This window comes from Benincasa hispida, chromosome 9, assembly GCF_009727055.1.
Source record: "Benincasa hispida cultivar B227 chromosome 9, ASM972705v1, whole genome shotgun sequence".
In the NCBI taxonomy this organism is placed as follows: domain Eukaryota; kingdom Viridiplantae; phylum Streptophyta; class Magnoliopsida; order Cucurbitales; family Cucurbitaceae; genus Benincasa; species Benincasa hispida.
The window spans coordinates 11,831,621-11,845,490 of record NC_052357.1 but is presented as its reverse complement, the minus strand read 5'-3'; the positions used below and the strand labels follow the sequence as shown (position 1 = coordinate 11,845,490).

The 13,870-nt window shown below is 33.3% G+C and overlaps 1 protein-coding gene across 2 annotated transcripts; it reads left to right on the top strand.

The window, feature by feature from the left end:
- The first annotated feature begins 241 nt into the window (after positions 1 to 241).
- LOC120087335 (ribulose bisphosphate carboxylase/oxygenase activase, chloroplastic) lies at positions 242 to 7,662 on the top strand. 2 transcript variants are annotated; one of them, XM_039044321.1, is made up of 13 exons: positions 242 to 600; positions 698 to 783; positions 1,397 to 1,406; positions 2,139 to 2,201; positions 2,775 to 2,888; positions 3,308 to 3,369; positions 4,241 to 4,295; positions 4,479 to 4,680; positions 4,908 to 5,014; positions 6,143 to 6,198; positions 6,351 to 6,443; positions 7,025 to 7,107; positions 7,238 to 7,369. In XM_039044321.1, the coding sequence occupies exons 1-12, from the start codon at positions 273 to 275 to the stop codon at positions 7,073 to 7,075; spliced, it is 1,227 nt and encodes a 408-aa protein (XP_038900249.1). In that variant the 5' UTR covers positions 242 to 272; the 3' UTR covers positions 7,076 to 7,107; positions 7,238 to 7,369. The 2 variants fall into 2 exon arrangements, with proteins under 2 accessions (XP_038900249.1, XP_038900248.1); XM_039044320.1 differs by lacking the exon at positions 7,025 to 7,107 and having other exon boundaries at positions 7,238 to 7,662.
- The last annotated feature ends 6,208 nt before the right edge of the window (positions 7,663 to 13,870 follow it).

The following is a 13,870-nucleotide window of genomic DNA, read 5'->3' as shown; positions in this document are numbered from 1 at the left end:
AAATGTGGTATATATAATCAGATTTTTTTTCCCATTTATATTATTCAATACAAATTTCCTAATTAAAATCCAAGGAGGCGTTTGTTTGCTATTCCAGTAGCGTTTAATGAAATCCCATGTCCAAACAGACCCCCCGCCTCAACAAAACGGTTAAAACCACATAAACCGAATCCATATATTGATCCAACGAAAAGGAAAGGACAAAATAATAATAATAATAATAATAAATAATCACATTTAAATCCGAAAATGCGGAATTCCGCCTACCAAAAATGGCATTCTCGATATCCGGCCTCTCCCTTCCCTCAGTCTTCCAGTACGAAAGTTCAATTCTCGCGCGAAAACCTCGATTTCGTTCCTTCTCCATTCGATCTTCCAACGATGTCTCCGGCGAAGTCGGCAGTGGTGGCGGCGACGGCAGTGAGCCGTCGAATAGGCCGAAGAGGCTGTCGGAACAGTCTACCTGGGAAGCCAAGGACTCTGAGGGCAAGGACTATCTTTATAGGCTTGGCAACGAGGCAGATAACATGAACATCGCCGTCGGAGCTAGAGCTGGCGTCATCGATGATCTCTTCGCCGGAAACTTCCTTGGCAAAGACTGTAAGTATCCGATTTGTCACTATTTTATCTTTTCTCATTTCTTAGGTTATGCTTTCAGTTTTGTTGATGTTTTGCTGAGTTTAATTTTGTTCTGCAGCGGACATTGTGTTTGATTATCGCCAGAAGGTCACGAGATCATTCGGGCATCTTCAAGGAGACTATTACATTGCTCCTGTTTTCATGGTAATTTTATCCGTTCTACTCTCCGCCTTGGTTTGTTTTTTAGTTTATTTTTTTTCCTTCTTCGTTACTGTTCTGTTGAATTGATATAAAAGTGCACTTTCGTCCGAACTAGTGCTCTTGATTTTGAAATATTTAATTCCTGTATTTGGAATCAAGATGAGCCTTATTAATAGTACAATTCGAGTAGAAATGTGGACGTTTCCACCTTAGTCAAGTTGCTGCATTTTTTGTAATCGTCAAGGAGAGTATTACATTGTTCCTGTTTTCATGATAATTATATCCATTCTACTTCGATTCTTCTTCTCCGCTATTGTTCAGTTGAATCAATATTTTCTGAAACTGTAACGAAGTTGTGCTTCTTAAATTGAAATACTTAATTCCTGTACTTGAAATCACAATGAGCCCAGGATGGTTTTAGTAGTACATTGCGATTAGAAATGTGGAAGTTTCCGCCACAGGTTTATGGTCTGGATGTCATATGACTGAAGCAATCAGCATTTTACAATTTTCCCTTGTATTTATGTTTATGCTGTTTGTGTTATTATTTGAGAACGATCATTTCTTAATAACTGTCTTTTTACACTTGTTTCTATTGTTTTTTTTCTTTTGACAGGATAAAGTTGGTAAGTTCCTTTAAACTTGGTGTTGATAAACGGCATGTGATGAATTACGTTTGAAGAAGTAATTGAATTGCTACAAGGTGTAAGATCATATTTAAGCCAGACATATTATTTAGATAAAACCATTCAAACTGGCATTATCATTTTCAAGCGATTTATGTATTTACTGTTTGTTCAATGCGCATCTTTGTGTGTAGACCATATCATTGTTAAAACTCATGGTTGTTTTTGGTTCTTTAGACGCTCATCAATATGTTTATGTAGGCTTCCTGATAGTGTGTTCCCCAAAGCCTGCAGTCCTTAACACTTCTATTCACATCATTACTATTAGTATTTGATGTTGTATAATCTGTATGACCTGAAGAACAACAGTTGAACGAATGATGAGTCGATGAATCCAGATCTTAATTTTTGCGCGTGTTTTCTGAAAAAAGTTCCTTTTAAGCACTTATGATCGACTACATCTTCTATGACAATTTACTTGCCTTTGGTCAACAAAAATCCTCATTGTTGGATTAGTCGTATTTTCATACTATTTGCTACAAATATGTAATTGACGTTCTTTTCTCTTTGGGAAGAGAAACGCAGCATGAAGATACGATGGTATTGTTTTTCTCTTTAGGAATTTAAAATGAAAGAGCTTTGCAGGAAGACCACCATCTTTCATGAAATGAGTTGTACAAATAGCAGGCTTGAACTTAGCACACTTTAACATGGTCTCTGTTATTGATGCAGTATGCCACATTGTGAAGAACTTCATGGTTCACCTTCTCAATGTCAAAGTCCCGCTTATCTTAGGTATGCATTCATTTAATTTACTGGTTTCTATACAAAATCTTTGATTGTCAAGTTTATAGAACATGATAATAAAAGCATAACCTAGAAAAGTTCCATCAATTTTGTGCCAATGGAAGTCTGCTCCATTGCATTGAAATTTCATCAGTTTGATAGGAATGGCATTAGGATTTTATTAGAGTATTAAGGGTATATTAGTAATTAGCTAGGGAGTTTGTTATACTTGTTGCTTATAAATAGAGGCGGAGGGAAATGGAGAAGATAGATAATATTTCGGTGAATGAATTAAGACTTGAGAGTGATCTCAAGATTGGGAGGATCTAAGTACCTCCAATAACTTGCCTTATCTTGTAGTTTGATTACTCTCTATATCTCAATATATTTGGGTTATATCATTTTCCTGTTTTGAAATGGAATCAGTGTCTTATCAATCTAGACATGCACAACTTCATGATAGTGCTAAAAACTTCTTTTAAAAGGTTTATGATTTATCTTTTTGACTGGATGAAATCACTTCCACATTTTTCCATAAAATGATGAGTGCACAGTTGGAAATATAAGCAATTTGTATTACAGGTGTTTGGGGAGGAAAGGGTCAAGGAAAGTCATTTCAGACTGAACTTATATTCCAGGCCATGGGAGTGGAACCCGTTATAATGTCTGCTGGAGAGTTGGAATCAGAAAGAGCTGGTAAGATAGGGAACTGGATGACTTATTTTAATTTCTGAGTCTTAACTTGATATTGGATTAATGATTCAAGTTGAATAGATTTCTCATACCCTCTCCCAACAAGCTTAGGAATGAGAAATTTGAAAGGTGAAAGCAATACATATTCTTTTATTAGCTTAATATAATCTAGATATTATTTTGTAAATTAGCTGACAAACATGTAGATTTTGGCTGATTAATATTTTCTCAATAATTGTAGTCTTTCTTTGACTAAAACACGTGTGAATAGGTCAAACTCATGTAGGCTTTTCGTTGCAAGTTCGCTTGCTATTTTCTTGAGCGAGAAATTTGGTTCTATGTATGGACAAGTCTATAGCTTCTGTACTCTGATGTTGGGGTGGAAATTGGAAGACTAATTAAATAGTGACTTTCATCAACAGGTGAGCCGGGAAAATTGATACGTGAACGCTATAGAACTGCATCTCAAGTGGTCCAGAATCAAGTTAGAAGCTTTACCACTTACATTCTACATATATGTATGTCTTGGGCTAAATGTTGCTTCGTGCAGTTTTATTTGCACAACATTCCATGTTTATCCATAAAGCATCCCTTCTCTTCTTGATCTTCTTCTTCATTTTTTTTTTAATTTTAATTTTCATTCAATCTAACGTGTCGAAGGTCTAGAAAGTAGCTTTGGATGAGGCTGCTATTATTTAATGTCCTCGGCAACAGGAAAACTTGCAAAAGGGAAATATATTTAGGAGAGACTGCCCCTTTTACAATATGGTTGATAATATAACATTGTGAACTTTGAATACGATCATTTTTCATTTTAAGCTTCTCTTATTTATTGATTGATTTTCATGCTGCAGCTTGTTCGTTTGAAGTGTCAAAAGTCACTCATCACTTCACTTATCATTTTGGTCTTATACTTGCATTTTTGAAAGATAATTTCAATTCTTTTAGACGTTAATGAATTTTCCTGTTCATAATGTATGGTTTCTCTGGGTCATTTTTTTTAATGTAATATGACATAAGGTGCAAATGCAAAGTGCAAAATGGTTCATAATTAGTTGAAGATTATATAAAAGATGCTTAATAAATAAAAATCATAATAAGACATACATGTATTGCACCGTAGGCCATGAAGTGTACTTATTTACCACTTAGGTGCACCCTGAACAACTCTGTCTCCAGTTGGTCATGTTTCCAATCAGGGCTGCCCAAAAGTTTATTTCAAGCAGAATTGGTTTTGAGAATGCAATTCCTTATGTATGGGTATTTCTTAATTTTTTTAGTATAATTATTTTTAATTATTTTAATGCATTCAGAAATAATCCATGTATGACTTAGCGAATTTTCTACCATTGCAGGGGAAATTGAGTTGTTTGATGATCAATGATATTGATGCTGGCATTGGTAGATTTGGTAAGATTCTATTTTCTTAGACATTGAATTATAAAGAATAAGAATAACAATGGCGTGAATGCATCCTCTCTTACCTCTTTTGAAGCTAATACAAATTGACGGAGTAGAACTTTATTGGATTATGCATCAAAATACTCATTCAATCATATATAATAAATATACTCTTATTTTGTTCTTATATAGGGAGTACACAGGTGACAGTCAACAATCAAATTGTCTCTGGTACTCTGATGAATCTAGCTGACAATCCTACCAGAGTTAGTGTCGGACAAGATTGGCGAGAAGCAGATATTTTGAACAGAATTCCAATCATCCTTACAGGAAATGATTTTTCAACTATTTATGCTCCCTTAATTCGTGATGGCAGGATGGAGAAATTCTACTGGTATGAAATTAATTGTTGGAGGATTGTTATGATGTTGACTCCCTAAAGATGTTTTAATAAATTGTACTAGTTTCTCCAGATTTAGATATAAAATCAGAGTTGGATTCAAATATATAAGCTTCTATACTTATACTTGTTATACTCTCCCTCTTATTTTATTTTGTTTTTGAAGTCATAAATAGCATTATAGCTAAGCCACTCTCTTCTGAAACATTATCTGGCAACAGGCAGCCTAACCGTGAAGACATCGTGAATATTGTCCATAGAATGTATGAGAAAGATGGGATATCAAGGGCTCAGGTCGCTGACATCGTAAACATATTTCCTAACCAAGGTAAGCAACTTTTTTCCTGTAGTTTTCAAAGTTGCAAATTTTGGTTGATAGAATCGATAAGTTTTGGAGAGCAACTCCTTGATGCTTAGTGAAGGATCGATTATAAATTCCAATGCACTGAACTTGAAGTAATATTATGGTTAATCTTGCTCTCTAGTCTCTTCTTTCCTTTTGTGTATTTTCTGAGAGTTTTTGGACAATGAACATGAAAATTCTTAACATACATTCATCTAGTCATATCTTGTGAATTCAATATTTATATGTAATATTTCTGTTTCATCACTAATGTAAATAGCCAACAGATGTATGTTTAATGTATACAGATAACACTTTCCTGTCTCTGACACTTTAATATCCATCACATACACAAGATGATTGAGCAGTGAGGATATTTTCGATTCTCTAGCAAAAGATGATTTTGTTGAGGAAACTCTAGAGGTTTTCTTTGTAGATGGTTCTGATACTTTGTTTGAGAATGATGAAAATATTCAAGCAAAATTGTCTCCCAAAATTCCTGCCAAGTTCTTTGTTTTAATTGAAAAGTGTGGTTTTCAGATGGAATCAATTCCTCCTCATTCTCCTTCAGTTAAATCATAGCTTGGTGATTTTGTCCAGGAATTGAAGTTTTTTTTTTTTTTTCGTGGTTATGAGCCTAAGCCTTATTGTTTGTCCAAAGTTGCGTTTTTCTTCTAGTAGATGTATTCTTAGAAGCGATAGTTTAGAAGCTGGTTTGTTTTGTGATTTGATTCTCGCACTTTCGGCCTTATTGGTCTTCTCACATTATCGGCTCATTGGACTGCTATCGGCTTTGGCTTTTTAGTTTATGTGCTCTCTAGCATTGCTTTCCTTTTTGGAGTTGGTTTATTAGGTTTTAAGAGATTGCTTATTGATGTATTCTCCTCTTTTTATCCTATTAGTCGTTTTTTCCTCCTTTTGTTTTTTTGCAATTTCTCTATTCTCTTGAAGGTAATTGTATCTTTAAGCATTAGACTCTTTTCATTTTATCAATTAAAAAAAAATATCCATCACATACGCTGTCTATAAAACATTGCAAAGCAAAGTTGTGAATGCATCATCATTATCTTACATTTAGAAATTATTTTTTTTATTTTTATTTTTTTTAATCAGCTTTGGATTTTTATGGAGCTCTAAGATCACGGACATATGATGCAGCCATATCTAAGGTATATAACATTTTCATTGGAATATATAAGGGCTTAATAATATTAATGTTTCTTTCAAATCATTTATGGAATGAAGATTTTAGGGACGATTCCATCCATTAGAAAAGTAGAATAATTTAATATCTTTATGTCAAACTCCCTTTTTGTTTCAGTGGGTTGATGATATTGGCGGAGTGGAAAAGCTAGGAGAAAAGCTGCTTAAGAGAAGGAAGAATGAAAAGCTTCCTACATTCGTACCACCAGAGGTGGTCAATCTTCAACATTTTAAAATTCATGCTTATTTGGTTCTGTTCTGCTTGTCTAATGATTGCTAGATGTTGATCAAGCATTAGTAAGTCGACTGATTTATGAACAAATACATGGGTACTATATTCTTTCTTTTATGAATACAAAATGTTGATGAATTCAAAATGAAAATATACTCTATAGAATAGCATGCTAATTTACAAAATTACCAAATGTTTCTTTATCACTCAGTATGATAAAATAGATAAAACTTAATATCACATTGAAGTGGAGATATAAAGCTCTCTAAACGAGTCTAGCATGATAATTCACAGCTATTTTATAACTTCGGTTGACCTCCGTGATCATTAATAATCTTCAACTTACGGTAAGGTATCATTACTATAATAAACTTGTTCTTATTCATTCCTAAGATGTGTATGCCATTGCTTCGACTTTTTATCCTGGAATCTTTGGTAATGACCAGTTGCATTCCTCATACATATCTTCGCCTATGGAATTTTTAGGAAGTATATATGTATATTCATCCTCTGAAATTTGTTCCACAATGCCGATACAATGAGTTTTTTCCCTCTTCTAGAGCAACCACACACGGTCAGGCAGTATACTGTCTGGATTTACAAAAAGTTGAAAAGGCACAGAACTCGCTACTTTAGTGGAAAGGTCTTTTATGCTCTTTTCTTTATTATTTGTTATAGTCAAGTGAAGTATGTCATTCACTACTTTCATATCTATATATGTGAACTTGAAGTGTTAGGTAGACATGGAGTGACTTTTGTATTTGGTTGAACAGCAAACACTGGAGGCATTGCTTGAAGCTGGCTATTCTTTGGTAAAAGAACAGAAATTGATCATGGAGACTAAACTTTCAAAAGAATACATGAAGAACATGGACGACTAGCTAGAAAAGTTAGATAGTGACTTGTGAAATTTGTTCATATCAGATTTTTCATTGTTCTGAAAAAACCAATTCATGTATTTTTATTGTTAGGTCTTCCTTACGTTCTCATTTGAACCAAGCATTTATGGTTCACATTTTTAAATTCATGTCATATCTATGACTACGACATACATATAGTTTGTCATGTCCGGAGATTCAGTAGTTGGAGTAAAACTTTCTTGTGGTCACTGTCATGTTCGGTCAGACCTTCTGGATAGTTTGTCTCAGACCTTATCTGCTAATTGTCATTATAAGATTTGGATGCCATTTTGTTGATAGTATTATTTGTTCTAAACATCCTTCCTAACTGATTGCCTGATTGAATATGATATATCAAAATAGGGTAACCTTTCCTATCAGTGGACTTCAACATCAAATGAGTACAATTCAAGACGGCAGGTAATATATTTTTTAGCACATACCAATTAATGCTTTCAGAATTCCTACAGACAATAGTATGGATAAATCTTATAAATGGTATCTGAAGATGTGCTTTTACAACAGTTAAAACAAACTGTCGACCAAAATCGTGCTTTTTTCGTCAATTTTTAAAAGCGTTGCATTTCTTATCTATTCCACCCACTGTTTTGTCGTCCGAGAGAAAAAAACATCAGTCCTGTGGTAGTGACTCAACTCTCAAGTTAAATATGCACTTGACTCACTCAAATGTTCAATGTATATTTCATGACAAGCCACTCCTTTGATTTGACCAATATAAAATTGCTTGTGTCAAAGTTTCTTCATGGTGCTCGGTTTCAAACACTTTGCATATTACTCTATCAACGAAATTAGTTTAACTTGAAATGCATTTTTATCTTCATCTTCTAGTTAGTTTTTCTGGATTAGTTTCATGCTCAAGTTATGTTTTTGCAAGCTTCATATTTGTTGGTCTTTTGTTTTGATTTCTATCTTGTATTTTGAGTATTAAGACTCATTTCATTACTTCAATGAAAAGTCTCGTTTTTATTTTAAAAAAACATTGAAAAGCAGTTGCAATTGAGTCATGATGATGAGAAAGTATGTTTCTTTGTTTTTTTTAATTTATTTTTTCTATGAAAAAGTTGATTAGATGTTTGTGCTGGCTGGCCATATTGGTTGGCGATTGGCTCCATTCCCTCATGACTAAAAATCCCACTACCTTCAGTGCCAAGTACACATTTCGATTAAAACAGTCCCTTTTTATTGTGCTTGAGTACATGGATGTGCGGTTACTTTTGAGGACTTTCAAAATTATGCTGTCATTATTCAATTCCTTAATAATAACAGCATAGAAAATTAGAAAAAAAAAAATATGTACCCGTGATTTTGCTATCCAATATCTCTATAGTCATTAGTCTCATCCTCATATCTTCTGGAATATCTAACTTAACCGACAGTTCTTTCCGCTTCTGATTTGTTGAATATGTAGAAACAGTGAAGATACTTAAACCTATACTACTGATTGGGATGTTCATTAGATATTTTAGTAGAAGTACAACCAATAATATGAAGACTCTTTTCACAGCAAAGGTACACATTTCCTTTCATTTACGCTTATTTAAATTTAATTTTAACTTTTTGATGGCATAGCTTGAGGTATTTGAATTGAATACCTAATTACCAACTTTCTTGGTTTCGTCTCATGGCTTTACCTAATTCTGTATATTTATATAATGGAAGGTTTTTTAAATCCACTTTTCATGCTAGGAGTTTGTTTATCCTATACTATATAAACTTAGAATTATGAAACTCACTCCTCACGGTTCACACTTTTAGGGGATGTTTGAGATAAGAAGTGGAGTTATGAATTCTAGGAAGTTGTGAACTCTTGAATCTACAGTGTAAGGAGTAAGCATAAAATTGATGTGTGGCATTCAATTTGATGGCAACAAATTCCTTGTGTTTTTTAAAAAGTCATTCAATCAGCCTTTAATTTCTCTTAACTTATTCATTTCTACAATATAAACATGAGATTCAAAATTTAAAGCTTTAGGCTACTGCTAATTCGTAATTCCACCTCAGGCTTGCTAAAACTATATATCATCTACCTAAGTTTCCTCAATTCTTAGATGACTAGGCAAAAAATAAAATAAAGAACATCAATCTTTAGTAAAGACATCATCAACACACATTAAACAGGGGAACATATTTTCATGTATCTCAATTTTCTTCGTAATATAAATACAAGTTGACAAATGAAGGTTTATTTAAAATTTGACCAAGCACCCTCTTTATTTTTAAATATTTGGCAGAAAATAATATAAAAACCATCAAAATACTTCTCTTATAGGTCGTTTTGGTCATTGTACTTTTAAGCTTGTAAAATTTAATCTTTGAAATTTCAAATGTTCGATTTTAATTTATGAACTTAAAATCTTAAATTTAGTACATATTGTATGTTTATTGTTGATTTTTTTTTTTTATTTTTTTATTTATTAGCATTTTCACTCTATATTTTGAAAACATAATCACATTATATTTTCTTGCATAAAAATTATTATTATTATTTAGTCAATTTCAAAGAAAATTAGTTTTGAGGGACTAAATTAAGATTTATTAAAAGTGAAGGAACTATAATTGAACATTTAAAAGTAAGGGTTAATAATGAACAAATTGTCTGCGTTGCTTTTCAGACCATTGTTAGACCCTCACAAGTGGAATAGCCTTTCAAATTTAAATATTCCTTTTTCTAAATAAGCAATTGAAAAGAAATGGTTGCATACATTATATAAAATATCAATGAAACTACATGTATTCAGTATAGAATTATAGCAACAGAAGTCCTAAAGTCTAAAAACAAATTATATCTTCTTTTCTTTTTCCCGAATAGCAAATAATATCTTTTACTTCTTGATTTGATATTCATTTGTCTATATTCCATGATGAGATGAAAATGGTGTTAGATATTATTCTTTTGGAGGCCCCAATCTTCTAAAATCAGAATAATGATGAGTCATATAGAAGATTGGATTGTAGGTATGCCCTTGATTTGGAAGTTCTAATTGGGCATGATTTGAAAAATCTTCATAATTGGAGGGTTGTCCTTGCAAAAGCCCAAATGGAAGATGATTAAGGCTAAGGCCTCTAAAAATCTTCATAAGGCATATCCGAAAACATCCATTTGGATTTGGTATTATTATTTATTTAGGAAGGCTAGCTAGCCTTTTCGTATCATTCTTGTTCTAATTGGGTCTCGTTCAAGAAAGCTAATTACCATCCATTTAGGCTTTAATCATTTAGTCCATAAAAGTCGTTGATTTCAATGGCTTGTTGACCACTAATTAGACTAGTGGACAAATTAGTTAAATGAAATTATGGGAAATTATCAAAATTTACGAAGATATCCTTAGTGTCGGTCCAAGTAGATTCAATATTTTAATTGTCATTAACGAAGCCTAAAATATCTTTCCCCTCCTCTCTATGCCTCCATCAAGGAAATTAAATGGAAACCATGTCCAAGATTTAGGGACCAAAAAGATATTTTTCTTATGAATTTATACTCAAAAGCTATATAGTTTAAAACTTCAAATTAATAATTATATTAATTAAAAATCTTAAATTTTTACTAGGAAATTAAATTAAACTTTAGACACTGTTTTTAAAAATACATAATTTTCACATATGTAGGAAACTTCTTTTAAGTGCAAGGAATAATAATATTGAAGAGATACTTGGAACATAAGAGGTCGTTTGGAGCATCAACTAGAAATTGGTGGAGTGGATTATTAGGAAATTGTCCAAAATAATCCCTTTGATTTTCACATTTAAAAAATAGCACCCTTTCTGAAATTTCGTAAAATTGGTTTTTCTTGGACCTTCTCGGATGAGATCGGACTTGAGATTGTATTAATTGTTTTAACTTTTGAATATCAAATTCAATTTATGGGAAAGAAAATTTACGAATATGCTCTCAGTAATATAAAAATAACATAATTATTATAATAATTCAATTTTTTTTTTTTTTTTGCCTGTTTATGCATTCCCAGTGGAAATTCAATAATCTTGACCGTGATTGAGTATAGTTCCATCGAGATTTAGCCTAGGGTTTGAAATCTCGGGTGCGATATTTATATAATTGCACCAAGATTATGCAATATCCTTGAGATTTTGACTGAATTTATTAAGTTTGTTGAACATATTATGATTTTTTTCAGGGATGCCTCATATATTTATTTGTTTTGAGGGTGAATGGAAGGAGGATGAGAAAGAATACATAAGGGATAAGTTGAAATGGTTGATTGTCAACGTCAGAATAAAGTATGAGGAGTTTTTGCGGGAAATATATAGAATTAATGGAATAAATTCTGTTGGGTTTGAATTAGTTATAAGGTACTTTTACAATGTTAGGTCGAATGTGTCTGTCTTTGTGATCGGTAATCAAGAAGATCATTTTTTTTCTTAATTGGTGACGATGTATCTGAATTGACCCTTTTAGTATTGACGTTACCAGTAGTAATCCATAAACCTAGGAGTACGATACCATCATATCCAGTTCAAAATGTTCCAACATTTGCATCCGAACTTGAGTTTATTCATGAATACAGTACGGTCTCCAGTGAGGTGCGATCATTAAGTCATTGAATAATAATGTATGTCCATTAGATTTAGATACTTTTGGACTATAAATGGTTAGTGTCATTTATTTATATATGTGGTATGCATTCTTTTTGTTCACTCTCGGTAAATCTCGAACCACATTAACCCTGAGAATGAAAACATGAGGTAAATCTTGGGGCATTTTGGGCCAACTGCCTCCCGAGATTTATAAACAGAATGTGCTAAGGTTGACCTTTCTAGCTGCACTCAGGACTATAAGGACCTCGAGAATGAAAACAGAAAGTAAATCTCAGGGCATCTTAGGCCAATTGCCTCCGAGATTTATAAATAGAACGTGCTAAGGTTGAACTCTCAGACTGCATTCTGGACAATAAAGACCTTGAGAATGAAAATAGAAAGTAAATCTTGGGACATCTAAGACCAACTTCCTCCGAGATTTACAAACAGAATGTTATAAATGGTATGTTAAACAACAAATGGTTGAAATGATAACTGAAAATTGAATGTTATGTTAAATAGCAAACATGTGGACATTTGTCTTTTAAGAATCACATTATATTGATAATGAACTCACTTACAACAATTACAAAAAGGCTCCATTGACTCATAATTGTATAGTCAAATGACGAAAAAGGATCCTGCCTAAGTGTATCTATCCTCAACACGAACAATGTACTTGGCAATTGTGTCCCCTACATCTGGGTCCTCAATAGGTGGATCATCAACCAGTGGATCCTCAACAAGTGGATCCTCAGCAGGTGGATTCTCAATAGGTGGGTCTTGGGCAAATGACAGACCTTCTCCAGTGCCGTAATCTCGGGCGAGTTTGCCCGGGACCTTAAGATACACCTAGGTAGGATCTTTTTTCGTCGTCAGCTGACTATACAATTATGGGCCAATAGAGCCCTTTTGTAATTATTGTAAGTACGTTCATTATCAATATAACGTGATTCTTAAAAGACAAATATCCACATATTTAGTATTTTAACATAGTATTCAATTATCATTTCAACCTTCTATTGTTGAACATAACATTTATAACATTCTGTTTGTAAATCTCGGGGGAAGTTGGCCCGAGATGCCCTGACATTTGTCTTTTGTTTTCATTCTCGGGGTTCTCATTGTCCCGAGTGCAGCTTGAGAGTCCAACCTTAGTACATTCTGTTTGTAAATCTCTTGAGCAATTGGCTTGAGATGCCCCGAGATTTACCTTTTGTTTTCATTCTTGGGATTAATGTGGCTCGAAATTTACCGAGAGTGAACAAAAAGAATGCACATCACATACATAAGTAAATGACTCTAGCCATTCATAGTCCAAACGTATTTGAATATAAAAGTTTACATAGTCCAAACGAAAAATAACAAGAAAAATTACTCTAATTTTTCTCTACAATCTAAGCTCGACATGTCTTTCGATTGTGCCCAACGTTGCGACATTGAGTACACTTGTGAATTTGCTTCTGTATTTCAACGTTTAATGGGATTCGCACAGTTGGATGATGACCAATTATTCCAACGACCCTAGGAGGTAAGACTACTTTATCAACAAACTTGATTGAAGTTTTCCACTCTAATTTATGACAGATAGGGAATATAGGCTTTGCATAATTAGCCAACCAGTTTGTAATTGTGTATACACTTGAGCATAAAATATATGGATCAATACTCCTAACCCGACAAGCGGCAAGTGCATGTGAACAGGGGATCTCATAGTAATCAAACTCGTCACATATGCAAGTCTTCGATCTCATAGTAATCAAACTCGTCACATATGCAAGTCTTCGATCTCATAGTAATCAAACTCGTCACATATGCAAGTCTTCGATCTCATAGTAATCAAACTCGTCACATATGCAAGTCTTCTCATTCAAGTTAACACGAGGGTTTAGATGACCGTCTACAATATCAAACTCGTGATGATCGATTAGTCGCACAATAAATGTTCTAGAA